Genomic DNA, 25,911 nt, shown 5'->3' on the forward strand with positions numbered 1-25,911 from the left:
GATTCATCAATCGACGAGAGGAATTCCGATCGGATTTGCTTAGTAAATCCTAGTAAGGAAGGAGAAGATATTGCGTAGGTAACGAGTCCAGCATTTGGCGTGGTGCTACAGGACCTGAGTACGTGTCTCGCGAAGGAAGATGTCAGCGAAGGTGCAGTATTGACCTAGAACGTGGATGAAACTTAGAATGAAAAGCCTTCTAGTGCCATGAAATGAACTTGCAATAAGTACTTCCCATCTAAACAAGTGATGATTGATAAACCTCTCATGTTTCGTCTTGACTATGGAAAGCACGCGCAACCGCGAGACTCACAACTGGGTAGCTCATGATTCGATCATGGAGTCCATGCTGAACAATTAGCTCTCTGATGATACCACCTCTACCTTGCCAGTCCATCTCCCAACCACCAGCGCCCAATGAAATCCTCTCGTTGGATTTCTTCTTTTCCAGCTCCTCGAATGTCATTGACGATGCTGCGTCCAGCGTCGCGTTCACGCCGTGCCAGAACAACACGTCTGAGTGTATTGTTGGGATGTCATAATCATCCTCTGCGTGGATGAGTGTTATGTCGTATTTGTGTCTTCGATCATTGGTTTTAGTGGAGTCCAAGTGCCGAATGACCTCGGCCAGCTTTTCTTTCGACGGCCACTTGCTGACAATGAATTGATTCAGGAGCGTGAGCAGTTTAGGAAAGAACGCTATAGGCGATAGTAAAGGTATTGTGCCCGCCACTTTATAAGTCTTGGTCAATGACGCAACATCTGCAAATGGTGCGACGAGCACGACACCTGCGAAAAGTACAGGAGCTGGTTTTGTAGCGAGATGGTGGGTAAGCGATATAGCTACAGCTGTTCCAATCGACTGTGCAAATACTACTATCCTCTCAGGTGGGATGTTTGCAGTCTGCGTGGCGAAGTCGACCAGGGTGAGAGCGTCCGTGAGAAGACCAGCCTCTGTAGGCCACCCTGTACTAGTCCCAAATCCACGATAATCTATAACGAGTACGTGGACATTCGTAGACGCTGCTGATAATGCTCGATAGCTTTGTGGTCTCCAGCCGGATCCCAAAGTGCCTGCTGCGCCATGCAGATACACGACGAGCTGTGCCGTTGGGTCGTCTTTCAATAACTTGAAAGATAGGCGTTTCTGGATGTCGTCACATAGCCCTGCGGGTTCATTGCGAAGCTCTTCCTGATGTTGACGATAGGTTTCCAGTGGCAGGATGTGCCAAGCGTGTAGCGTCTCCCCATCGGGTGTTTCCAGATGGAAAGGAGTGACTTGGTTGCGCAGAAAGCCCCATTGCTCTGGTGTGTTGACATCTTGAAACCATGTAAGTGTAACACGATGCAAGTAGATTACATGGTCTTGCAGGGTCGGGATCGTGAGAAGAGAGATGAAGGCTGCGTATATGCCCACGATACCGGCTAAGGTGCCGAAGAGGGGCTTTAGTACCGCAGTGACGGACGACATAGCAACTGCGATGCTGTCGGGCGGGCGATGTACATGGGGAAACGGAGTGTAGGAACAGAGTGCGTTGGTCGTGTACAATATACGGAAAGCGTGGGGTGCGTGAAGCTTTGTGGTGAGCTGCAGGGGCTGGCGCTTCGTGAACCAATCAGCTCTCAGATTTCGTAATGAGGCTCGTGCAGGCGATCCGTCACTGCCATTTAGCCTTCCCGCCTGTCCGCACCTAGCTTTCCCACTTATCCTTGAAGAGATCTAGATATTCCGTTGAACTAGAAAGTACCAAACGTAAAGACTCAAAAGCAACCTCCTATCCTTCATGAACGCCGTTGGCTAAGCATACCTAGAGCTAGGTGGCTCCGCCAAGCATACTTATCGCTCTGCACATTCGATGGTGTGTCCGTGGTCTTGGATGAAACGATGTGGCTATATGCACGTGCATCCTGGCGCTTGTTGGTGGTGCCGAGTGTCTGCATAAACACATTGAAGTATATACCGTGGGAAGCCTCATGTGTGCTTGTCTTTTTTATCCACAGGCACACTATCTTGACGAAACCCTAGTGCCACCTCATTGCTGGAAGTCAGCATGGCGATTCCATTGTCCATATCACTGTTTCCCATTCTGGCTGTTTTCCTCCTTCCTTGGGATAGATCTCTTGCCATAGCTACCTCAATAAATGCTTGCAATTTGCAAGCAAGCCAGCAACACGATGCGACATCGAGACGAGTGACCACCTGGATCGATCAGCCAAACTATCGCGGAACCCTCGATATTATCTGGACTTCCCTTCTGACGATCGGAATAAGCACTTATACAATGTTGTGCCTGAACCTTCCTGCGCCAAATGATACGTACTTAAAGTTAATCGGTCGCCGGATGTTGTGGATGTTGCTAGGAATTATGGGTCCCGAATTTGTCCTTACTTACGCCGCCGGTCAATGGAGTAGAGCGAAATGGTCAGTCAAAGCATTCCAAGGCTCAGGACACGGCGATTGGCATATGAGGCAGGCGTTTTTCGCTGATATGGGCGGCTTTGTGTTTTATGCAAAGGATGCCAAACCATTTCCGTTGAATGCCACGCAGTTGCATTGGCTAGTCCAACACAAGTATGTCGACTATCCAAGGACAACCAAGCGCGAGATCTGGGACAGATCAAAGCAGGATACTTTCACCAAGATCATCACGGCATTCCAGGTCAGCTACCTCATCATCCAATGCGCTGCACGTGCAGCACAAAAGCTCACAATCACAACACTCGAGTTAAATGCCCTTGCCATCGTAGTCTGCTCCTTAATGACCTCGTACGCCTGGCTGCATAAGCCTGCAGATGTACACAGCCCAATTCAAATCCACTCATCGAGCACACTGGAGGAAATAATTGGAAACAGAGATTGGGATTTGACACCATTGGATCACGTCGACGAAAATGGCCCTGCGTATTCGGTGAACGTGCAACCTTTCATGAACATGCCAGTCATACCTCCCGAGCGCCCGATACAACGAATTCCAAACGATCGCTTCCCTACAAATCCATACGGCATCCAGGAATATCTCCTTTGTTTCGCCACTTTGCTGTTTACTGCCATACACGTTGCAGGTTGGAACTTCGACTTTCCAACGAATCTCGAACGAATCTTGTGGCGAATATCATCGCTGCTTTTGTTTGGTATCACAGTCGCTTTCTGGATATTCGAGACCATCGCATCGTGGACTCGGCTTGGTCGCTGGCGAACCATCTGGCTACACCTCTTCAACCGAGCTGGTCTCGAGAAACACCGTCGTCACATGCAAAGAAAAGCAACATTGACAGTGAAGCGTAAAAACACTGAGTTGCCTCTGCCATGGGAATGGCAATTACTCCACTTGCCATTATCTATGGCATCGCGCGAGTGTATTTGATTGGTGAGGCATTTGCAGAACTGAGAAACATCAGTGCAACAGCCTATGTGAACGTCGAATGGACAAACTTCATTCCTCATGTGTAGTAATACCTAGTCATTACCAGCGTCAAATAGGAGGATAGGATGTGATCGGTGGCTAAAGCCTCAATAAGTCACAGCACTAGATCGCATGGCACATCAAATTCGACTTTGCTTTATTAGTGTCTTATTCCCTCTAGTAATCCTCAACGGTGAGTTGATATATCGATAGCTCAGTGTATACCTCTTTTTACGAACGGGTCACGCAGGTGGGTCGATGCATCTGGGCAACGAATCTGAATACGGAGTGCAGGCACTCGAATTATGACAGCATGAGGCAAGATCCCGGATTCTATGCAAGCGACCCAACCGCCACGCACCTGGCATGGCGATTATCCCGCTCCTGTCATCTGAAGAGCTCGCGACGACTTCAAACTCGAAATCACATCAGGCTCTCACATCTCCACGTCCCCACCCTACCTAGGTATGTTCCCAAACATGCTCCAGAGCTTCTCCATACGTTCGCAAAGTCTGGTACTCTTATCTCAATCAGGAATCTATAAAACGCTGGCACGAGCGATGGCATCTAGAGATGATGTAAGCACGTCCGGCATTTGTCAGCGACATTGGCTACGGAGACGTCGGACTGAAGCGGAGTATTGTGACCTGTAATTGATATCACCAGTGAGAAAGCTTCAAATGCAAGTTTGATCTGTACTTTGGGCAAAGCCGTTTCTTATGTAGAGACTGATACCCTGTCATTTTAGCATGATCACCACCACTGCGACTAAAAACGGCCCTAGGCCAACAGTTCGCTGCATCTACAGCCCTATCACCCAACCACAGCTATATAATGACTATTATCCCGAGTGTCAGAATACACCTACTGGATTAATTTCAATTGCCTTCTCTCGATCCACCATTCGCAGCATCTACACCGATAATGATCCCATCCGCGGTGTCGTACACCTAAAATCCAATATCAAAGCCAAAAGCGTCAGCATCCAATTCATCGGCCGCATAACATGTACATCCGAGGGCACAGTCCAACACGTCTCATCAACTGATCTCTTCCGCTACGCGAAATCCCTCCAGCAAATCGCCATGCCAAGCGAGAACTGCCCACCCCGACGCATCGAATACCCGTTCGAATTCCGCTTCCCAGACGCCGTCGAGCTCGCCCCTCGAGTACCACATCCCACGCACCCCGCCTTCGAAAGCGAGCCCGGACATCCCCTCCCACCGAGCCTGTGGTGGAACAACGACACCGTCCGCATCGAGTACGTGCTAGAAGCCACATTCGCCAGCGCCTCACCGCACGCCACTGTACCCCCCAAAGTGATCCAGCAACTCCGCTTCTCGCCCTGTGCGCCAGACTACGTGCCGCAAGCCCATACCACACTCCCAATCCCCATCTCGTACCCTACCCAGCGCAGCCTCGCCCCGTCCCCGCTCCGCCGCCTCCGGACACACTTCTCCAGCACGCCTGCTCCCTTGCTCGCAGCGCCGGCGTCTCCAGTTCTCACCCTCACTGTCCCAGAGCGCTTCCGCGTCGGCGCCCCGGCCTCCATCCTCGTCACGCTGCACCCGCAGTCCCTTGCCGCGACACACTGCGCGACACCCTCCCCCGTCTACCTCCTCGGCATCCGCGCCCTCGCTACCTGCCGCATAACCCACCTCCCCCCCTCGTCCTCTCTGGCCATCAGCGAGACCCAAACCTCACCTTCAACATCAACCTCGCCTTCGACATTCACCCTCCTCGCCCGCCGCCACGCGCTTCCCGGCCTCCCGCTCGCCCCGGGCGTCGCAACGCCGCTCGACCCCTTCACGATCAGCACGACGGTGCCGCCGGGGTTTCGGACGTATGGGGTGGCGCTGGAGTATGAGGTTTTGTGGGAGGTTGTGGTGGGGTGTGGAGGGCTGGAGGGGAGTGGGGAGGGTGTGGTGCGGGGGGTTGGGGTTGTGGGGAGGGGGGCGAGGGAGTGTGGTGGGATGTGGGTGGGAGGGGAGGGGAGGGGGGAGGAGTTGCCGGGGTATGAGGCGTAGTGTGGTGGTGGGTTGTGTTTGGGTTGTTGGTGCCGGTGTGTCTTTTGTCGGTGTGCGATGGTCGGCGACACTTGTTAGGCTGGGTTTGTTGCACTTGTTGCGGAGGGTCGTTCTATGTCTAGAGAAGATGTCGGCATCATCAGCAGCAGTTTGATACCGGCACACAGTGGTAGCGATGGTAACAAATTGGCGTTGAGAATCCACGATTCAGCGGAATTGCCCCAAGTGAAATGACGAGCTAGGAAGTAGCGAGGAGAAAATCATTACTAGAAAAGATACCCGCGTGCATAGGAAACATGAATTGATTAACATTGAATGGGTATCTACTCGACGAGACACCACCAGCCCAGATGTGGATACTGCTACAAACTCCGCCCCCATCCGACCATTACTCGTCAGAAACGAACCTGCCACTAAGGCTTAACACACGCCACCATCAGCCTCTCATAATCCCCTCTTGTCTCTCCCTCAATCCTCTTGACCAGGTCCTTGCCGAACTTCTTCTTGTACTCGGCGCTGACCGCGTTCATGAAGTTGCGGTCCCAGTGGCACCTTACCACGCGCTGCACGAGCAGCTGGTCCTTGGTGCCCATGCCGGCCATGCTCTCTTCCAGCCTGATCGCCTCGGCCAATGCGCGGTTCTGCGCGCGAGCGAGCATGAGCAGGAGGGCGTCCTCCATGTGGCCCGAGAACGCCGACTTGAGCACGCCGGCCAGGTCCTTGTGGAAGCGCTGCTGGTACGACTGTGCGATGGCGCGGAGCTGGGCGTCGTTCTTGGAGGAAAGGATCTGGCAGACCTGGGCGGCGTTCTTGCTGACCATGTTGCCGATGCCGGTCTGGAGGTCGGTGACAGCCTGTTCGATCTCCTGGGGGATGACGGGGTGGGAGTCCTCGGCGCGGCGGGCAGAGGTGATCATCATGTACATCTGCTCAGTCCCAGCGGAGAGGTCGCCGCGTAGGTCAGCTTCTAGGCTCTTCTTGAAAATACGCTGGTACTCCTGCTTGATGGCATTAACGTCGGCATTGCTGCGACCAATCAAAACGTCGTCAATCATGACCTCTTTGGTGCCCATGCCCTTCATTGCGTTGAAGAGAGTGTGACAGTCTGAAGCCAGAGGACCCCGGGCGATCTCTACCAACCCCTCTTTGAAGTAGCTGCTAGTCTCTTTCTCGAGATCGTTGACCATATTCCTCATAAGTCTTTGATCGTACTGTGTGCGGATGGTGTTGATCTGCATGGGGTCCTTCTTGGCGAGGATTGCAATCAGTGCCTTCTCATCGGTGCCGAATCCTTTCATAGCCTTGCGAATGGCTTCGACATCCCTTGAGACGTCGATGTTGGCAGTCTGCTGAGGTCCGTAGCCAAGGGATGGCTGTGCTGGAGGGCCGTACTGCTGCTGGGGCGGAGGGGCTTGATACTGGCCAGGCGGCGCGCCATATTGTTGCTGTGGCGGAGGCGCGCCGTACTGTTGCTGTGGTGGTGGTGCTCCATACTGTCCTTGCGGAGGCGGTGCGCCATACTGACCCTGTGGCGGTGCGCCGTACTGGCCCGGCGGGGGACCCGGAGGTGGGTTATATTGACCCTGCGAAGGCGGCGGCTGGCCCCATTGCTGTTGCTGGGGGGGAGCTCCATACTGGCCTTGGGGAGGTGGTCCGCCATACTGGTTAGGTGGTGGCGCACCATACTGCCCAGGCGGCGGTTGGCCCCATTGCTGCTGTGGTGGAGGAGCGCCGTACTGACCCTGGGGTGGATATTGCTGATTCTGCATTGGTGGTTGTCCGTAGCCTTGAGGAGGTCCTTGTTGATATTGTGGCTGCTGGCCATAGGGCTCTGGCAGGTATTAGTACTTGCTCATACCACTGCCAAGTGCGGCATGACGATTGCTGGTGGATGCACAGCCCACCACAGGTGATGACTTACGGCCCTGATAGGGCGGCTGCCCATAGCCGGGTTGTTGGTTGTATGCCATAGGATAGACTGGAAGGCTTGATTATGGTAGGTAAGCGCTACTGAATATTTCAGTAAACAGGAGGAAGAAGTATAAGCGGAAGCCCGGTAGCGATCACAGAAATATGTGGCCTCTGGGACGGTCTTCGCTAAGCTTAGGATTCGGCAGGTACTGTGGCAACCAGGGTGCAACCAGAGAAGGATGAGGGGCTTAGCAGTCAAGAGGCGCAAACGTGAGACTCAGCCCCGCGATAGTGGGGTGAAGAAATGACGACAAAGCCACACACGGCCAATGCTGGGCAGCAACAGGATGGTGTTTCTCGGCTGGGCTGAGCGGGTCTCCGCTATGATTTGCCAAATTCTATGGTTCGCAGGTCAGGCGCACCGCTAAGTAAGACGGTCGGTGCCTAAAAGGTGATCGAAGCACATGCAGGCGTTAGCGCGCAAGGCTGTGCGTCCCGGCGGGGCAGCACCAGCCGATTGCAATGTCACGAGTCAACAAACACTGACAAGATGTACGCGCCACAAGGCTGCTGTTTGCAAAGCCGGTGGCGCAGAGGACATTGCGAGTTGATCTTCAATTGATGCTGTGTTCTCTGTTGTAAAGTGACAGGGTGTGGCGCAGCGACTCGAGGAACGAACACCGTACCCAGGCACATCCGGGTTGCTTCTTGGCACATTTGGAGGATTGAAATGCTCTTGAGCACAGCCAGTAGGCCTCTAAATTACAACCGAATGCCTCCACTTCAGCGCAACTGCACGAGCAAGAAAGCTGCGTGCTAATGTTGTTTATTCTTCTTTTCTTGCATTGCAGTTGCGTGGATGGCAACTCGGACGTACTTGAGTGCAGTACATGGCGTGTGGCGTATCTTGGATAAACAATTATCATCATCATGCGCGTATTGTACATTACCACCAGAAGTAGAAAAATGGGTATCGAATCCGTACGCCGGGCGTCCAGCGCCAATATGCTCCTCGCAATGCCAATTCCATCGCATTTCACGGTCTTCCCTCCACATCCATCATATCCCATGCATTCTTCCAGTCGACAACCGCCAGTCTCTAACGCCGCTCCGACCCCCCAAACTTCTTAACCAGGCTCATCAAACTCCCGCCCAGCGTTGGTCGGCGCTCGAGGTCCTGGTTCTTGTGGTACTTGGTAACTTCCTGCTTGTCCCAGTCACCATATGCTTTTGGCGGCACGTGGGCAATCTGGCTCTGTGCGTGGCCCGTGGTGTCGTTTGGGTAGCCGTAGTAGTCGCCATGGGTGCCGTGTCCGTTCTGTGCAGGCCTTGCGTAGTAGTCCGGCGAGGGCTGCGAATGTGCGGACTGGTAGGAGTGTGCAGACTCGTAGCTTTGGCGGGGGTCGTGGCCGTAGTGGGAAGACGAAGAACGGCGGCGGTGGTGCTGGTACTGCTGGCTTGGCGAACCTGATACTATACTTTGCTGCTGTTGGGGCGAGTACTGATAGTTCTCTGGAATAGGCTGCTGTTGTGGAATTGGTTGCAGGTGCTGCGTCGGGTAAGAACTTGCATATGTGCTTGAGTGCGGGTGCACGGGTGAACTGCCGTGGCCGTAGGCATAGTCTGACGTTGATCGTTGTCGGTTGGATGGTGGAATGGCGATGGGGTTTGATGTTGGTGGTGGTGGTTGGAACGGCACTGCCGGTGGAGGAGGAAAGTAGCTTGTTTGCTGCTGTTGCGGGTATGGTGCTGCATTTGGCGTCGTTGGGTATGGTGGGTTTGAGTGTGAGCGCATTCGCTGCTGCTGAAGGTGAGGCTGGTAGCCTGGATGCATCTGCCCAGAGTGGGCTGACCCGTAAGACGACATTACGTTGAAGTCTTCAGAATACAGGAGACGGTAGGCTAGGAGGACGTCCGTTTTGGCGGCTTACTTAGCGTGAACGCCCGTGATGTATGCTATGCTGGTCCTAGGCTTGGCTGTGCTGGATCCTGTTTTCGAGTTCAATGTCGTATGCGGCTGGTCCCGATGTGATCGACTTGCAGATACACTTTGTAACCGAGATGATGTATGGACTACGTTTCACGTGCAAGTGACAATGCTTGAGGTGCGGCCAGCCCGCAGCGAGAGAGCCAGTACATATAATTCCCCAGATTCCACGCAGAGTTTGTCACGAGGATGTGCTTGCTCAGCCCTGCGAGGCTAACTCACAACTACACCGGAGCACAGTGCGTCAAGCCAATCGCAGAGCTTCGCAAGAGGCTCAACCGCAGAATCCACCGCGCAGCGACCGAGCTGACCATTGCCCATCGCCGGTCAAAGACACAAGACACGGGAAGGAGGGCGAAGGGCAAGGATCAAGGGCCGATGACATCAAGTGCTGGATGGTTCGCCCTAAGCGAGTGTTGGGTGCCTGACTAGCGCGCGTTGGTGGTGCGGAGCGCCAACAGCTCTTTGGTGGGGGCTGCAGATTGTCGATCTTCGACCTCGATGGCGCGCGGGGTGAGACTTGAGGACAGGTCAGCCTGGCAATGCTGCGATGGGCTTACGCAATGTATGCACAGACAGGTACAGTTGAAATTAAAAATCGAAAAAGTATTACTATGTCTTGATCGCTATGCGCCGCTCGCTGTAATCCGCATAATCTATGGTTGTGCAAGTAAACGCACACAGGAAACGCCAGACGCGCCTGGTTATGCCGTATACGCCGAAGAAGATAAGGCCGTCTCGAACTCAGACTTCAGCGCTTGAAGTGGTGTTCGGAGCGTGCAGTAAAAATAGACCCATGTTGCCAAAACCGCGGCTTTTGATGTCCACCCCCATGCCCGCCGATTCAGACTGGGCTGTGACGTGCTGTCGCCCACCTGTGTTCTTTCTCGTGCATCCACAGGTTGCCATTGCCTGCAAGGGGTGTTCTGGCTCTGTACCTGTGGGTATGCGACAGGAAATGCATCCGGTGTGGCGGCGTCCACATTGATTGCCGAAGCGTTGTGGTCCGCTTAGCTGTAGATTTCGCCAATGTGGCGTTCACTCTCGGGTTTCCAGGTACCTGTGATATGTCAGTGTCGTGTCATCGTGATAAAAGCGTGCCATGACGGTCGCACAGTCGCACAGCTGTAGCGTTGCACGCAACCACAAAAGCAGACATGCAGTACAGTGCATGACAGGGAATGGAGTGTTTACCTTCGAAAGCGTGTTTCACAAAGGCCATCGGGTCGTCGTCCTCGCCAGCGCCCATGGTCTTGATGCCGGGGCTAAAACTGGTGATGGGTAGCACGATGACATCGCCGATCTTCTTGGGGGCCTTCATGCCGGTGAAGTGCTCCCAGGTGATGTTGCCCTTGCTGGTGCTCATGTCGAAGTAGTCGGGGTCGTTGAAGAAGCCGAAGATGGCGTCGGTCCAGCGCGCCGGGCCGGTGAATTCGATGATGCCCTTGGGGTCCTTGGTGAGCTTACCCTCAGCCTTGCGTTGGAGCGTCTCGTGGGTGATGTTTGCGACGACGTCGACCAAAATTGGGTGGCCGGGCTTGGCCTGCATGGTCCACTGGCAGAACTGGATGCGGCGCGAGTACCACTGGGCCCAATCCGGACGGTCGGGGTCGGCCTCGATGCCAATGACCATGCCGTAGCTGGTGGAGGGCACATCGGCAGGGATCCAGTCGGCGGCGCTCTTCAGGGCCGAGGTGTCGATGTCCGAGTAGATACCGCCGCGGGCGAGCAGGATCAGGTAGCGGAAGAAGTCGGCCTTGAGGACCGGCAGCGGCAGGGCGTTGTAGGCCTCGAGGACCTCGGGCACAGAGGCGTACAGGTGGCGGATCAGGTGCACGGCGACGTTGTCGGTGATGACCTCGTGCACGAAGTTGGGGTGGTGGATGGACCAGCTGGCCTCGGCCTCGCGGAACGACTCGCTGAACTCGCCCTGGGCGGGGGTGTACTTCCACGTCTGCCAGATGTAGGCGGGGAACTTGGCGTCGACGTCGTAGGGGAACTGGTACTCGAGCTGCTGCTTGAGCGGGCGGGCGTGCAGCTCGTCGAGGCTGACCTGCTCCTTGGGCTTCTTGGGCGCGACGTCGGGGCTGTGGAAGACCTGGTCGGACTTTGCGGAGGCGGTTTTGGCGGCGGCGGCGGCCTTTGCGGCGGCCTCCTTAGGGTTCACCCACGGGCTGGGCTTGGGCAGGTCGTGGGCGTTCTTGAAGGTGGGCGAGCGGTTGGTGGTGTGGTGCGACTTGAACATGAAGAAGAGGGTGAGGCAGGCCAGCGAGAGCACGAGGGCCTTTTTGAAGGTGAGCATGGCGGCGGTGGTGGTGCAAGGGTGGTGGAGGTGATGGTTCGACTACAAGAATGCTATCTGCAGTGGGCAGCGGTCTGGTCTGCGCTGCAAGAACAGTCGGTTGACGCTGCAAGAACCGTCGGTCGGGGCTGCAAGAGGGCTATCGGATGGCGCTGTTGGCGCAATGGCTGCGTGCTGCTTCCGGCAATGCGAGAGAGTCCGGCGGTGCGTGAGGCGGTCGGGGGCACGCTTTGGGAAGCACTCGCGGACAGGACAGACCGCGACAGGAGAGACCGCAACAGGAGGAGCCGCGACAGGAGAGACGGCGACAGGAGAGACAAAGGACACGCTGCGGCAGAGACAGAAGCGCAGCCCTCGCGGGTTTTGTTGGGCCATGCGTAGTGCGCCGTCGGGTCTTTTCTCAAGGGCAGCGCGCAGCAGGGGTTGTTTCACACGCCCGCCGCGCTAGTGATGCTACGCCCATCGTACATGCGTGCCTGCAGGCCCGCCGCCGCCAAGCCATGCCTCGCTGACAGCTCGCACCGCGCCCAGTTTGTATCTGGCTCACCACAGGGAGCCCGCGAGCGCCAGGGACTCTGCCAGTGCCTGCCCTCGCTGCCCCAGCTCCAGTGCTCCAGTATCGGAGGCGCGCGCAGGGGCCACTGCTGAGCTCAGCTCGTCTGCATCAGCACTGGCAGCGCATACGAGGCCAGCTACGGCGAGTCCGGCTAGGCGCGACCGCCGCCACGCGTTCGCCTTCGCTATCAATCCTTCTGACGCGGCCGTTGAGCCAGCACCGCGGCGATGCTGCCCCCGCCGCCCCCGCCCCTGTCGCAGCAATGCTTATCTGCCGGCCCTGCTTGCACGCAAGGCACCACCGCCTGTGCGGAAAGCTTCGTCGCTGCGTGCCGTTGCACAGCGCGCCCTCCCTTGACGGCCGTTCGCGCACGCCAAGCGAATTGCGCGGCTGCGGGACGGGCTGAAACTTCGACCCTGCCGCGTAGTTGCCATGTCGCCATCTTTAGCATCCATACATGCCGTCGTGTATAAAGTGCCGATTGTTTCCCAGAGCTGACGCGCTGCCGCGCATATATAGAGGACACATGTCGTCAAGGCCGGCGCTGCGCCCTCCGACTGGCGCACGCCGTCTGCGTGCATCGGCCTATCGAGCACTCTCGCTCCGACAGTCACCGACACGCTGCCAGTCCCCAGCCTGCTCAAATTCGCAGTGGAGACGTCATGGCTAGACCGACTGGTGGTTTTGGATCCTGTTCTGGAAACCGCGCACCGGCGTGCCTGCCGTTCCAGACCGCGCTTCTCCACATGCACTCCGCAACCACAGAATGAAGCCTGGCACCCATCATTCCAACAATGCCATTGTCCTATGCAGTGTTTCGCGCTGCCTGCGCCTCCAAGAAACGAAAGGCTGGGAAGATTTCGCAGGCTGCCGCACAATTCTTCCGTCCAGGCCTCGTAACAGCGGCTTGCCTCCTCCCCTTTCTGGCTCTCGGACCGCCAGCGGACCCCACAGAAACGCCTATCTTGATGCAATCGACGCTTTCATTTGCATCACGACAGATCGTTCGTATCGCCAAGATTGAGCAAGGCGTGCAGCCAGTCAATCTGAAGGCTCCACGATGCGCGCGTTGTGTCATCCAAGGCGGTGTTCATGCGGCCGCTTCGTTTCCAGTTCAGTGCAGCAACATGCTGGTCAGAAGTAACACTCCAAGCGAGTTTCAGGCCCGCGCGCCAATCAGACGCCGCGAAAGCAAAATGGTAAGAGTCCCGTCTAGTGAGCTAATCGACGCTGCTTCGAACCTACCGCTTTGGGCAGGTGCCCATCTCATATCTGTCCCGAGCGCAAACATCACCTTACGTTTCCTCTCATTCACCGACTTATCGTGCAGCGCCTGGACTCTGCAGCAACTGCCCTTGCTGATGCTGTTGCTCGTCACCACGCTCTAGCGCATCAGCGACGCCGCCTCAGGAAGCTGGGGACCAGAGATAGAGAGCTCCGGGCCACTAGCCGTCATGTCGCTAGAGATAGTCGACCATGCACTCACCAAAGACACCGATGACGAACCGACCATCTTTCCTACCGTAAAATCTCGCTTGTCTTGTTTCCCGCTTATAGCAGGTGCCCGCTCACGCCATAGTACCCCGCATGAGTGCGCCTGGAGCTAGATTTCAGTTACAGTACCCGGGTACTATAGGTGCGATTCCACGGTTTGCTGGTCACCTATCGTTGATGACCAAGAGTCTGACTGTAGAGTGGGTGTGACATAGTATGCCCGCACTTCGAACTTGATAAGTCAGAAGCGTCCAGCAGCACTACTGCACCTCCCACGGCAGCAACACCTGCTTTACTCCCTGCACCTCCTCCCCAGAAAACTCAACATCACACCTCTCCGAGACACACTTCTCTAAAACAGTGAATCCTGCACGAACTCCCTGCGCTAGCTCAACACCCTCGTCGTGCAGTCCTGAACAACCGCTTCACCTGCGTAGCATCCGTATTAGCACGAACCCCCTCCCCCCGAAGGAACATGCCATGCAGCGGTAAGTCGCACGGCGTAGAGCCAATTGATCAAGCGTGGACGTGCTCGCACTCAGCAATCGATCGTCTGCAGTGCTGCACAGTGACACACTCCTCAGCACTCTACTTTCAGATCCGCATCTGCAAGAAGTGTCTGTGGAAGTGGGGCGTGACGGGGTGTACTTGCATCAGGGCACATCAAGGTGAGTTTGTTGGGGTGGCATGGTGGGCAAGAACCCGCCAAGGAGAGAACACGTGAAGTGAAGTGCAAAGCAGTGCTTTGGAAGAAGTCTGCATAGTGCAAGCACCGCCTCGACGCTCCCGATTTCCCACCGTCGACATGTCCTTTCCGCCCTTTTGCTGGTAAGGGTCCAGCCAGACACATAATCCCGTGCTCTGCTGTCGACCTCCCGCTCAACGGCTCCCGATTTCCAACAAGCACACTGAAACCGTACACCAACGCCTTCGGGCGCCTGTCGTGTCTCAAATATGGGAGTCTGCGGATCTCGCAGGCAGCTGGGACAGTTCTTGCGCCGGGCACGTCGGGCTGACAGGCTCATACTATTGCCTATGGAGTGCCATACTGCGGCAGGAGCTCATTGCGTCTGACAGAAGCTTGAAAAGCCCGCGTTATGCTGTGCAAGGGCCGAGCTGCATTGTGCAAGTCACTCGGCAGTGTCGCGAACAGAGACAAATGTTTCTCGGTCGACGCTCAGAGCGAGAGTCATCGAGAAAGATGAACCCCGTCCCTGTCTTGTCTATCCTGCATTCTCTATCTCTCACCGAGGTTCAACGGGCTGGGGCAGACTTCTTTCGCAAGAGATTGATACGGTGAGTGCTGCGTTGTGTTCAACAGCCACCGCGCGGTCGTCGAGGCTGTTTTCTCGTGAGAACGCATTGGGAGTGCCCAACAACATCTGTCGCTCACGGAGACTGTCCACAAGACCAGGCCGAAGTTGCTAGACGAGAAGAGGAGTCTGAATCGGTCTGTGCTGTGTTGGCATTTGTTAAGAGTTGTACTTGCTAGCGAGAGGCGCTATGCACAGTATCCCAGGTTCGTCGGTATTTGCTGGAGCCGATCTCGGCACGTAGTGCTACCTTTCTCTTGAGCGCGAGGGCTGAGTGGTAGAGATAGAGCTGGGCCGGGGGCCAACGAGGCTTCACATCCAGATCCTCGCCAATGGAGAGCCCCCGTCGTCCTTTTGAGACCCAGTTCGTGACACGTGGGTCGCTCTGCAAGCCTAGTGTCTCTTGCAGATGCTCGGCAAAGTCTGCCATCTTACGCAACGAGTGAAGTTGCGTAGCAAATTGCCGCCTCATTCTATCTGTTAATTCTAGGAACAGCCGATACGGAGATTTGGTATAATCCACTGTTATCGGATGCTTCTCTAGAAGCCCCGGATCCACAAGTGAGAGAAGAGAGTAGATCCGATCTCTAACGTCCGCACAATGCGCAGGGGTTGGGTAAAGGTGGAACAACAGCCCGTCGATGTCTTTCATTGGTCTGTCTTGCATTGGTCCCGACAGCAAGATCATCCAGGTAACAAGAGGATTACCGAGGTATTTGTATACCCGTTTTCTCAGCAATGATGAAGACATGCTTTCGTATCCACACCAGATATCCAATTCTTGGGCCAGTGCCACTTCCTGTGCGATCCAAGCTCTGCGCCAATATTCCGCATCACTCAAAACCACAACATGATCAAAGGTGGACTTTGTACCGTCTCCATTCCCTAGTTTCTTAACCGCTTCCACAAGCTCCGGCGGCCCTGTGCCAAGCCACGAGATGACCTTCTTCGCCCGACGGTAGATGTCGCCCATCATGGCAACCTGGTGGTTCCGCTCCGGAATCGACGATTGGTCAATACACAGAGCATCGATCCAGAGGAAGCCAAGGCTATGATATAGGCTTGCCCGTTCCAGGAAGGCCCAAAGATTTTCGCGTATGCGGAAACGCTGCCCTGCTAAAGTAATGACTTGAGACGGCTCAGGCGGGCCCCATACATAGGACAATGCGATGTATGGTGGAGCGCTCTCGAGAGGTACAGTGTGAACGTTGACCATAAAACGTGGTAAATCAACAGCTGTCGAAAGGTCGGGTTTGAGTGGGTTTCCTGCAATCCGTGGCAGCACGCTGACGAGCCGGATGTTCTTGCTGCTGTCGAGGCGCAGCGGGTGCGCAACATATACCGCCTTTGCACCAGTATCCTCGTTATCGTTCGAACACGACATGCCGTTTTCTCTTCTCAATCATGCGTTGTAGGATCCTGGTGTGTGTCCGTTTGAAGGATGAGCGAGGCTGAGCGAGTGGCTGATGCCTGACCACCACGTGATGTTGGCCTCGTCCATTGGTCACTCGATCGTGTTCAAAAGAACCCAAGGCCGGACTGAAGGAGCAGGAATTAGACAGTGAGGAAACGGTAGGGAAGCAACAAGTAAAGCGTGTGGAGATGTGAGCTACGGATTCTGCGAGTCAAACGTCGTATCAACACGAAGAAGTAGGGAATAGGAGAGATGCTGCAAATAACAGAAACCCTCTCCTAATAAGCAAAAATCGTCTTGACGTAATCGCCGCTTAACGTACAGAAGGTGCCCTCGACCGGAACCAACACATGTTGCAAAACGTGGTATCATGACGAACAATAGAATCCCTTTCCTGAACAAACAAACATGACTCTCGTCTGACACACAGAACACACTCTCGTCCAAAAAAAAGAACCCATGGTATCACCCCCCTCCCTGAACTCCACAAGCAAAAACCTCACCACATCTCCTCACGCACTCCTCCCCCCGAAATGCACCGGCACCCCCGGATGCATATTCAGCAAGTACTGCGGCCCAGGCATCGCCCCGCCACCATACACACCGGCCCTTGCCCTCCCGCTCCCGCTCCCGACCCCAGGCTCCCTGCGACTCTCATCCAGAAACCCCCTAAGACTAGTCGCGCTCCCCGCACTCCCCGCGCTCCCCTTCAGACTACTCTTGAAACTCGCCTCGCTCCCCTTCCGCAGCAGCGCCATCTCCGCTCTCTCCGCTGCGCCCCTGTCGCGCGCCCGCCGCCGCGCGATGACGCTCCCGCACGCTAGCACGACCAGCACCAGTAGTGCGAGGCCCGTGTAGGACAGCACCAGTGCGCGCGTTTGCGCTGCGAGGTGCAGGCCCAGACCGCCGGTGACGAGGAGGAGGGCGAGGGTGAGGGCCGCAAGGGGGCCGTGAGCGGGGTGCAGTGCGGAGAGGGCGGGGGCGAGGAGGACCGCGAGGAGGAGTAGTGGGGCGAGGGTGATGAGGGCGAGGAGTTGGTGCGGGGTGGTGAAGGATTGGGACTGTTTTCGTTAGATATGGGGGGGGGGAGGAGATACGAACGGGGGTGCTTACGCGGTTGTATTGCGCCGAGGAGGAGATTCCGAGCGCGTAGACGGTGGTGAGGCAGGCGAGGACGATGATCGAGAGGGTGAGACGGAGGCGGATGTTTTTTAGGAAGGTGGCGAGGAGGAGGGCGAGAGGCCAGACGATGAAGAGCACCAGACACCCTAGGACTGCGTGCGCGAGCGTCTTGCGGTCGGTGTCTTTCGTCATGCTGCCCTGTTGCTGCACGCCGTTGCTGAGATTGCTCTTCAGCGGCACTCCGCCCGTGCCGGTCGCGGCAGTCATGTCCATGGTGAAGTGCCCGTATCTCACGTGGCGCTTGAGATCCGCCGACGGCGACGAGGACTGCAGCGCATAGGGGCTGCCAAACGCGTAGATCATGTTCTGAGCCCGGGACGTAGCATCGAGAAATCCATTGGGCCAGACGCGGCAGTCGGAGCAGCGCGCGTGCAAGATCATCATGCCATCCTCGACTCTCGTACCATCGAGGACCTCAATCTCGACATTGCTGGTGAATGTCGGTTCGCCTCCTTTCCGGCCGCTGCGCGGAGATATCGTTACATCTGCACCCGTCAGTCCGTTTCCGTCAGTCCGTAGCCGCACACTCCGTACTGTCGCCGTTCCCATCCGGATACATGACCAGCATCAAGCTGTTCTCCATTTGCGCCCCGAACCCCACGCCAACCCACGAATACGCCGGACTCGCAAAGTAGAAATACAAATCCCGCGAGTCACTCGCGATATTGACCGAGAACTGCGTTTCTGTATCTGGCAGGTAGAACGTCGACGCCGCGGGCACAAACGAAGAGGAGGCATTCTGCGCGCGCACGACTGCGGCGAAGGCCGTGGCGAAGACCGCAACCGCGGCGAGAAACTGCATCTTGGACGAAGCACACAAACGGCAGATATGTAGGCACTGCCGCAAAAAGAGAGGGCAACAGGGCACCAAGCCGCACCTGCAGCCCATCGAGCCTTATACATCAGGCCCCGCTGACCCGCCGCGCCACAGACAAGGGCTGGTGCAGTACTCGCTCCACCGCACCCCTCACGTCTCTGTGAAACATCGCCCGGACGTACCCGTCCGAGCCGTGGCGCCTCGTCTGATCGTCCATGTCTTGCGCGTGGTTGGCGCGCGGGCGTGCGACGTGAAACCCCTGGGACGGAATGGATGTGTCGCTAAGCGCCGGCTTTTATTGGTAGCTCAGCTAGGCAGGCTAGTGGCCGTTGGAATGCGGGATATTAATAGATGGGCAGGAACGTGGTTATGATAGTGGGGGGAGGAGCGATGACAGTTTGCAGGCGCAGGGCCGATGCAGGGAGCGATGTTGTAGGAAAGGGCTTCGAGTGAGGTCAGGCGGGAGTCGTCCTTGCATCGCGCTCGCCAATACTAGCCGGAAATGGAGATAAATCAAAAGCGCAGCCTCTCACAAATAACGGCTGTCATACTGTCCGAGAATCATGGCCGATTCGACTCGCTCAGATGCCCAATTGCAGTATTTGGAAACGTTGAATTTGGAAAACGAGATGTATGTACCTCCCTGCGCGCCTCAGCCTATCAAGTCAACCAATGAATAGAGTGTCACCCGAACGGATGCGAAGAATAAAAGAAACCCAAAACAATCAGTCCGTTCTCGCTCGCTCCGGATATGCTGGTCATAGTCGTCATAGTCATTAGTGCGCAACGGACTGAACGTGGCCGTGTCTTCGTTATCGACCATCGTGTTCGATCGCCGAGATGGTTGTGGTATCATGTTGAGACTTTTGCAGACAGCCGCACTGGCCCCAGATCGTGCTCGATGTGCGTCATCTGCTCGCCGAGACAGATGTCCGCTTGTTCCAGATGCAGTGCTGCTTCGAGCTAGTGCGCTTGCTTCGAGTCGCGGTTCAAAATGGTGTAGTCAAAGAGGTCTAGTCAAGGCAGTCTAACGGTATCGGCTGCGACGGCTGTCAAAAGACACCTCGTGCTCGTAGTATCGATCATCGTAGGCAGAGCTCGGTCTGCGGATCTCCTCGCGCTCGATTTCAATCTCTCGTATACGCGACTTTCGCCTCCGACGGATGTCGTCGGAAACTTCCACGAGCTGGAGCACATCCTCCTGTTCGACTGTTAGCACGCTGCGAGGGCTCGACTCTGAAGAATGCACGTACGTAGCGCAGGTATTCCATGACGTAGAAGAAGTCTTCGGTCTCTTCGCACTTGTAGCCCATGCCGTCGATAGCTTCGCGGAGCACCAGGTCTTTTGTGACTTCGGTCCACATGTCCTTCTTCTTTGATTTTACCTGAGTGTGAGAGTCAGTGACATGTTCATCATCAGCGCTGATGAACTTTGAACGGCGGACGCCGTTGTATCGCTGCCAAGTGATTTCCTGGGCGCCGCCACCGATTCCGTCCAATTGAACTCGCTTGGTGCCTGGCGGAACGTCGACGATGGTCCAATCTGTAGTGGCACCGTTCCACGCCTCGCCCGGGTAGGCGCGCTCCAAAGCTTTGCGGTTGTAGTAATCGGCTTCAATCTCGAAGTGGGAATCGGCGGAGGCAGGGGCAGGATAACGGCGCCTGGAAGGGCTGAAGGAGGGCGAGCGGGCTCTCACCTCAAAGTCACGGCCGCGGCTGCGGTCGATCTCAATCTCGAGCTCGTCAAACTCGGTCGAACGTCCGCCTTTTCTGGTTCTGGGCTGATCAGCGGTGGTTGTAGCGTGTGGAGTTGTGGGAGCTTACTCTCTCCGATTGATCTCGATTTCAATGCGCTCGTTGCGAGGCGGAGAAGGAGGCGCTGGTGGGGGTGGGGGAGGTGTTGGAGAGCGGGCTCTCTCGACGCCTGGGAGGTCAGCATCACGTGATTGATCTCTGCACTGGGGTCAGCCTACCGTGGTCGATGTGCCTGTGGTGGGTGATGATCTCCTGGATGATAGGAGGTCTGATCTCCGGCTCTAGCGCTGGCGGCGGGGGCGGGGGCGGGGGCAGGGGCTCGGGGGACGGCGAGCGCTCTTCCATGCGACGAATGACTATTTCGTCCTTGACGACTTCACGCTCGCGGGGTCCGCGTGACTGCTCGCGGGGCCGGCGAACCACAAACTCCTCGTGCTCACGGGCGATCAGCTCTCCGCGCGAGCTGGGCGGAGGCAGTGAGCGCTCGCGGTTGCGGATGACCAGCGAGTCGCGCTCGACGCTGCGGTTGCGGCCGTTGTGGCTGAACTCGCGGCGCGAGGCGTGCAGGTCGAAGTTGCCGTCGCGCTCCTGGAAGCGGATGGCGCCGCGCTCGGCCGAAACGTCGCGGCCGTCGCGGCTGAACTCCTTGCGCGAGGCGCGGATGTCGATGCCGCCGTCGCGCTCGCGGAAGCGGACGTCGTCGCGCTCGAGGCTGACCTCGCGCGGGCGGGCGCCGTCGCCGCGGCGGAAGGGGATGGAGCGGTCACGTGGCGGCGGCCCCCTCGACTGCTCGCGGCGGCGGATGGTCACGTCGAGCTCCTCCTTCTCGCGCTCGACCTCGCGGCGGCCGCGGCCTCCCGTGTCGCTGCGGCGGAGCGAGAGGTCGTCGATATCGCGCTCCCGCACGCTGCTCGGCGGGGGCGGGGGCCGGCTGCGCAGCGAAATGGCGTCGTCGTCGTCGAAGCCCCCGCGGCGGCTGCGGGCAGGGGCGCGCGAGAAGGTGTCCTCGTCACGCTCGCGGCCCCGCAGCACCATGGGCCCCGCGGTCGGGCGGTCGTCGCGGAAAAAGTCGGGGGCGCTGCGGCGGGGGTCGCTCCCGCGGCGCAGCTCCTGGTCGAGGTCGTCGTAGTTGCGGCTGCTGTGGTTGCCGTTGCGGTAGAAGTCGCGCTCGCGCTCCTCGTACAGCTCGGCGGTCGGGTAGCGGCGCGACATGGCGGCGGTGGTGTGGGCGGGCGGGGTCAGGCGGGTGCTGGCCGCAGCGACTGGCGGGCGGGCAGGCGGGCAGGCTGGTGCAGAGGAGCGAGGAGGGCGAGGGCGGGATAAGAAGAGACCGGCCGGCGTCAGGCAGGGCGAGGCAGAGCGAGGCAGAGCCGGGCGTCAAGCAGGAGTCAAGCAGGCTGCGAGCGCCTGACGTGATGGAGCAGTCCGCCCGCCGTGGCTGCAGCGAGTGGGGAGCCTCGCAGCAGGGCACTTGGTCGCAGGCCAGCGGCGGGACCCCTGCCCAACCCTTGCCATGACGTAGCCACTGCCTGCCCAGCCCACCTGCCCACCACCGCGCCTGAGCCCAAGCCCGCGCCCAATTGCCGCACGGCAGTGGAGGCACGCTGCGCTCTGTCTGCCTCCCAGCCACCGGTGAGCTGCGATGCGCTGCGACGAGCTGCGGTGCAAGCCAGCTATACCAGCTCCACCAGCCGCTGTCACCGCTGCTGGCCCCCCGCTGTCCCCGCCGCCGTCACCGCTGGCCAGCGCCCCATCGGTGCCGCAGCGATGGTCGGCCGCATCCTAGACGCATGTGATCGTGAAACCTCTGCGAACCACCGCCAGCATCCAGGCTCGACCTGCACGTCAGGCGCCAGAAGCGGTAGCAGCGACCCGCACGTCAGGCGCCAGGAACAGCAGCAGCGTCCCAGCGCCCGAGCGTCGCGGGAGGACTAACAACCACCGCCAGAGCACCCTCGACGCGGCCAAGATCTGCTGGCCATTGCTGCTCTCCCGCCTGCGAGGCGACCCGCCAGGCTACCGTGCACTATTCTCCGCCGCGCCCCACGCTGTGTGCTGTGCGCGGTGCTGTGCTCGGTGCTGTGCTCGTTCTCCGAGGCAACCGTGGCTCTGCGTGCATGGCATGCCAGCTGTCGATGGCTCGTTCTTGAAATTATGCACGATGACGCCATGGCCCTGAATCACACTTCATCTGCACCCAGCCATGACCCCTGTTCTTACACCGTATCTTTATACATACAGATACAGGCCCGCCTACATTACAGCGCAAGCAGGTCCGGACGCCGAGACCCGGCTCCAGAACTTGTATTGTTTTGCTTCCAGAACAACTACAAGTACCACGTGACAGCAACCTCACTCGTGCTCACTACGTCTAGTGTTCGATGACCAGACAGAGGCCAGACGTCGAGAGCTACAAGTTCTGTCTTGAAGTTGGTCAGCTTGAACGTCGCTTATCCGCTGCTTTTTCTGGAACATGAGAGCCGGTGTCCGTAAACCACCAAACAGCCTCAAAACTCACTTGTAGAGCCTTCTGTCACTCTTACGATCGCCTCAAATAGTTCATCTGGTGTACGTCTGAGGTAAGACCTGTCTAGGCTTCGACGCAACATGGCCACACAGGAAGCCTTCGCGTCCGACCCCTCTCAGCCGACATGGGAGCCGCCTCCCCCCCTCGAGCTAGACGGGTCCCCAGAAACAACACAGAACAACGATCCTCAAGACAACCCCCGCGCCGAGATCCTTACTCGCGCTGTGCGCGAACTGAGCCAACTGTGCAGCTCTACGGCTGCTCGCTCCAGACTCCAGGACTTCCTGGCCATATGGCGTGATCCCCAGCAGCCAGCTGGCCACCGCGTGCAACCAAACGCATTGGCATGGTTCCAAGCCTCAGAGCCGCTTGCTACAGCCATCAGACACGGTCGCGAGGATGTGCTGCCCATACTGCTCGCTCATGGTATAACACCCGAGCGACCAGACGTCTGGGCGGCACTTGAAGCCGCCGAGAGCACGGGGAGCAGAACAGCACTCACACTGCTTCTGGAGGGAGGATGGGGGATCGATCAGCCGGTGAACGAGAACGCTACACCGATTCTAGGGTACGTGCGGACACGATAGCTGCGGTGCGAGCATTCCCTGAAGTACCTGCAGGTGCGTTGTTCAAGATCAAGACTTGGTCGTATGGTGCCTGGCGCTTGGCGCATCGCCCAATGCATCGAGTCCAATGGGTCAGACTGCCATGCACCGCGCAGCAGCGTTTGGCTCTCTGGAGACTCTGAAGCTGCTTGTTAGCCATGGCGGGGCGATCGCAGGCACAGACGTAGTGGCGCATGCGGCACTGGCGTATTGCAATGGCAGCAAGGGCCGCGTAGAGGTTATTGATTATCTGCTTGATAGTGGCGTTTCGATTGATGAGTATTATATGGGGCATAGCGAACGGTGGAACACACCAACCAACTCTCTGTTCCTGACATATGGTCGGCAGAACGCGCTGCATTTCGCTATTTCATTTGGAAAGAAAGAGCTAGTGGAGATGCTGCTCTTGAGGGGGGCGGATAGGTCAGTAGGAATGTTCTCTTTGCGAACCAAGCTTAAGAAGAGCCAGTCTAGAGAGCTTGCCCTACTGCTTGGGCACGAAGATATTGCAATGCTGCTGTAGTAGCCTGATGTGACCTTTTTGACTGTTGGAGAAGCGAAGCTTACTACAACTGTTGCCCTATTAATCACGGTAAATTGAACGCAGAGCTAGAGAGGGCAGGCAGTAGATAGAGTATAAACGCGAGGCAGCAGACGTTGACAAGATCAGAATTGTGTCTTCAGGTTTGATGTGTACAAAATGGAGACTGATTCGTTAGTGGGCGAATCGAGAATGCGGAGGTGTGCAGCAGTATACCCAAAACAGCACCATGGGCTATCGGGGAAGCGATATCGAGGAAGCGAGATAGCACAGCATCCCGAGAAGTCTCGAAACATCGCAGTGATCAGCAGACATGACACCGATGGTAGTCCGTAAGTTAGAGTCTAATTGATAGAATTAAGACGCGGATCATACCACTTGACGAGGATCTCCCTAGTGCGATGATTCTTACCAGAAGTTGACGGAGCTGACTTGAAACGGCTGATGTCCTTGCGAATATATATCGTCTGCAGGTCGGTCGCCTTGATACCAATCGCCGAAACCTGCACCAGAGGAGCAAAGGGATGGCGCATATAGTGACCCGCACTTAACTTCTCAAGGACAATGCCCATCAAGAAGCCATGGGCGATCTTTAATCCATAGAGATGACTGGTGTAGAAGTTTGTGCCTTCTATGACAGCGACTCGAAGCGGCCCCTCGGGTGCATCTGCGATCTTAAATATTGGCAATTCAATCTTAAGCCCCTTCCCGCCCACCATCGAGTGTTCACCCGCAAGCGTGAAGAAGCGGCTACTCAGCGCCGAACCCTTGTAGAACTGTTGCGGATCCTCCGCAAGAATCGACACCCCGCGCGCCAGATCCGACACACGCAGCTGCGCCGGCGCCTCGTTCCTCCACGCCGCCACGACGTCCGGGTCTGTCGACAAATCCCCGCCTTCGGGCTGCCACGCGAACAGACTCATATCGTCGCTCTCTTTCAGAATCTCTTCCTGCAGCCGCGTGAACGCCTTCGTGCCCTCGCCGTACAGCAGCGGCATGTGCACGCCGAAAATGCCAAACAGGCTATACGCCTTGTCTTCGACTTTGGATGTGGCGCGGCCCGCGGCCCAAGTCATGCGCTGCGCGACGTCGACGCTGCGCAGGCGCACTTTGCCGCCCAGCACAAGCTCGTGGATGCGGGTGATGCGCGAGATGTCGAATTTCAGGCTGCGTTTGGTGCCGATGCGTGTCCAGCGCTGGTCGTAGAAGATGACGTCTTTGGGTGCAATGAGCTCTTGCAGCGTCCAGCCGCGTGTGAACCAGCGGGCTTTGGCGAGCTTTTCGCCGTCGATGGGGGGCGTATTGTTGAGTTCGACCAGCTCAGGGGCCAGCAAGCCTTGGGACATGCGTCTACAGGCGACCCATCTTGCCATGACTGATTCATATTCCTCAGATGAATAATCTCCTTGGGGTTCGGTTTGCCCCCTAGACAGTATGTCGACGGGTCGCCAACGATTGGGTTCGATCGGCGGCACAATGTAGCAAGTATCGTCGCCAAAAGCGACGTCGTCCAGGTACACATAACATATCACCGCTCCCTGGTACCATCGGAACATGCTGTTGATAGCTTCACTCAGTTCTGCTGACGATGTCTTGTCAATGCAGCACGTATCGACCCAGAGGTATGGCAGGCCGTCTGCACGCGCTTGCTGACACGATCTGTCGATTTTATCATAGCCCCTACTGATCTGGATATATCCGTATTGGCGACTCCTGTCTTCAGGCAAGTCTCTGTACATTTGCATGGTGATCTCGGTGTTGGTCCACGTGTGAGATAGGATGGCGTAGAGGGGAAGGTCGCGCTCATCGTTGAAGCACTCGAGTTTTCGCGTTTCGACGTTTATCAGCCACATCGCAGACGACAAAAGCTCCGATGGATCGATTGCGGTAGTTGTGAGATGTCCCGCTGGACGTGTAGGCGCTGCTTAAGATACTGCAGAGAGATGCAAGGCTGAGATCTCACTCCTGATCACGCCCACCACGGCAAAACCTGTCTTCCAGGCTGCGGATGGCAGCAGTCCTCCACGTAAAGTGCATGTTCTCCGTAGCATCATTACTCTTGATCTGACCGTGCTG

At 57.0% G+C, this 25,911-nt stretch overlaps 11 protein-coding genes across 11 annotated transcripts; 3 read left to right on the forward strand and 8 right to left on the reverse strand.

The window, feature by feature from the left end:
- Positions 1-16: 16 nt before the first annotated feature.
- On the reverse strand, positions 17-1,537 carry C7974DRAFT_383322 (Alpha/Beta hydrolase protein). Its single transcript, XM_046140757.1, has one exon. The coding sequence runs from the start codon at positions 1,469-1,471 to the stop codon at positions 266-268; it is 1,206 nt and encodes a 401-aa protein (XP_046003072.1). The 5' UTR covers positions 1,472-1,537; the 3' UTR covers positions 17-265.
- A 180-nt stretch (positions 1,538-1,717) lies between these two features.
- Positions 1,718-3,555, forward strand: C7974DRAFT_383324 (uncharacterized protein). The gene is made up of 2 exons (XM_046140758.1): positions 1,718-1,753; positions 1,813-3,555. The coding sequence occupies exon 2, from the start codon at positions 2,052-2,054 to the stop codon at positions 3,363-3,365; it is 1,314 nt and encodes a 437-aa protein (XP_046003073.1). The 5' UTR covers positions 1,718-1,753; positions 1,813-2,051; the 3' UTR covers positions 3,366-3,555.
- Positions 3,556-3,674: 119 nt separating this feature from the next.
- On the forward strand, positions 3,675-5,679 carry C7974DRAFT_439634 (uncharacterized protein). The gene has a single exon (XM_046145291.1). The coding sequence runs from the start codon at positions 4,154-4,156 to the stop codon at positions 5,429-5,431; it is 1,278 nt and encodes a 425-aa protein (XP_046003074.1). The 5' UTR covers positions 3,675-4,153; the 3' UTR covers positions 5,432-5,679.
- On the reverse strand, positions 5,665-7,760 carry C7974DRAFT_419832 (uncharacterized protein). The gene is made up of 2 exons (XM_046144225.1): positions 7,353-7,760; positions 5,665-7,262 (listed from the first exon to the last, which is right to left on the reverse strand). Exons 1-2 carry the CDS (start codon positions 7,399-7,401, stop codon positions 5,845-5,847), a joined length of 1,467 nt encoding a protein of 488 aa, XP_046003075.1. The 5' UTR covers positions 7,402-7,760; the 3' UTR covers positions 5,665-5,844.
- Positions 7,761-7,967: 207 nt separating this feature from the next.
- Positions 7,968-9,497, reverse strand: C7974DRAFT_383329 (uncharacterized protein). Its single transcript, XM_046140759.1, has one exon. The coding sequence runs from the start codon at positions 9,207-9,209 to the stop codon at positions 8,442-8,444; it is 768 nt and encodes a 255-aa protein (XP_046003076.1). The 5' UTR covers positions 9,210-9,497; the 3' UTR covers positions 7,968-8,441.
- A 437-nt stretch (positions 9,498-9,934) lies between these two features.
- On the reverse strand, positions 9,935-12,012 carry C7974DRAFT_383331 (initiation-specific alpha-1,6-mannosyltransferase). Its single transcript, XM_046140760.1, has 2 exons — positions 10,524-12,012; positions 9,935-10,389 (listed from the first exon to the last, which is right to left on the reverse strand). The coding sequence occupies exons 1-2, from the start codon at positions 11,629-11,631 to the stop codon at positions 10,340-10,342; spliced, it is 1,158 nt and encodes a 385-aa protein (XP_046003077.1). The 5' UTR covers positions 11,632-12,012; the 3' UTR covers positions 9,935-10,339.
- A 3,157-nt stretch (positions 12,013-15,169) lies between these two features.
- C7974DRAFT_419835 (heterokaryon incompatibility protein-domain-containing protein) lies at positions 15,170-16,409 on the reverse strand (the record flags this gene model as incomplete). The annotated part of the gene is made up of 1 exon (XM_046144226.1): positions 15,170-16,409. Exon 1 carries the CDS (start codon positions 16,376-16,378, stop codon positions 15,170-15,172), a length of 1,209 nt encoding a protein of 402 aa, XP_046003078.1. The 5' UTR covers positions 16,379-16,409.
- A 511-nt stretch (positions 16,410-16,920) lies between these two features.
- Positions 16,921-18,392, reverse strand: C7974DRAFT_430193 (uncharacterized protein; the record flags this gene model as incomplete). Its single annotated transcript, XM_046144680.1, has 3 exons — positions 16,921-17,469; positions 17,522-18,075; positions 18,125-18,392. 3 exons carry the CDS (start codon positions 18,390-18,392, stop codon positions 16,921-16,923), a joined length of 1,371 nt encoding a protein of 456 aa, XP_046003079.1.
- A 1,607-nt stretch (positions 18,393-19,999) lies between these two features.
- On the reverse strand, positions 20,000-21,462 carry C7974DRAFT_18640 (uncharacterized protein). Its single transcript, XM_046136492.1, has 2 exons — positions 20,381-21,462; positions 20,000-20,331 (listed from the first exon to the last, which is right to left on the reverse strand). Exons 1-2 carry the CDS (start codon positions 21,372-21,374, stop codon positions 20,228-20,230), a joined length of 1,098 nt encoding a protein of 365 aa, XP_046003080.1. The 5' UTR covers positions 21,375-21,462; the 3' UTR covers positions 20,000-20,227.
- Positions 21,463-22,658: 1,196 nt separating this feature from the next.
- Positions 22,659-23,906, forward strand: C7974DRAFT_18687 (ankyrin repeat-containing domain protein). The gene is made up of 2 exons (XM_046136501.1): positions 22,659-23,257; positions 23,310-23,906. Exons 1-2 carry the CDS (start codon positions 22,770-22,772, stop codon positions 23,815-23,817), a joined length of 996 nt encoding a protein of 331 aa, XP_046003081.1. The 5' UTR covers positions 22,659-22,769; the 3' UTR covers positions 23,818-23,906.
- Positions 23,907-24,181: 275 nt separating this feature from the next.
- Positions 24,182-25,688, reverse strand: C7974DRAFT_459959 (heterokaryon incompatibility protein-domain-containing protein; the record flags this gene model as incomplete). Its single annotated transcript, XM_046146129.1, has 3 exons — positions 24,182-24,712; positions 24,751-25,112; positions 25,341-25,688. 3 exons carry the CDS (start codon positions 25,686-25,688, stop codon positions 24,586-24,588), a joined length of 837 nt encoding a protein of 278 aa, XP_046003082.1. The 3' UTR covers positions 24,182-24,585.
- Between the last annotated feature and the right edge of the window lie 223 nt (positions 25,689-25,911).

Source organism: Boeremia exigua, assembly GCF_020726555.1.
Source record: "Boeremia exigua strain MPI-SDFR-AT-0100 chromosome Unknown C7974scaffold_1, whole genome shotgun sequence".
NCBI classification, from domain to species: Eukaryota; Fungi; Ascomycota; class Dothideomycetes; order Pleosporales; family Didymellaceae; genus Boeremia; species Boeremia exigua.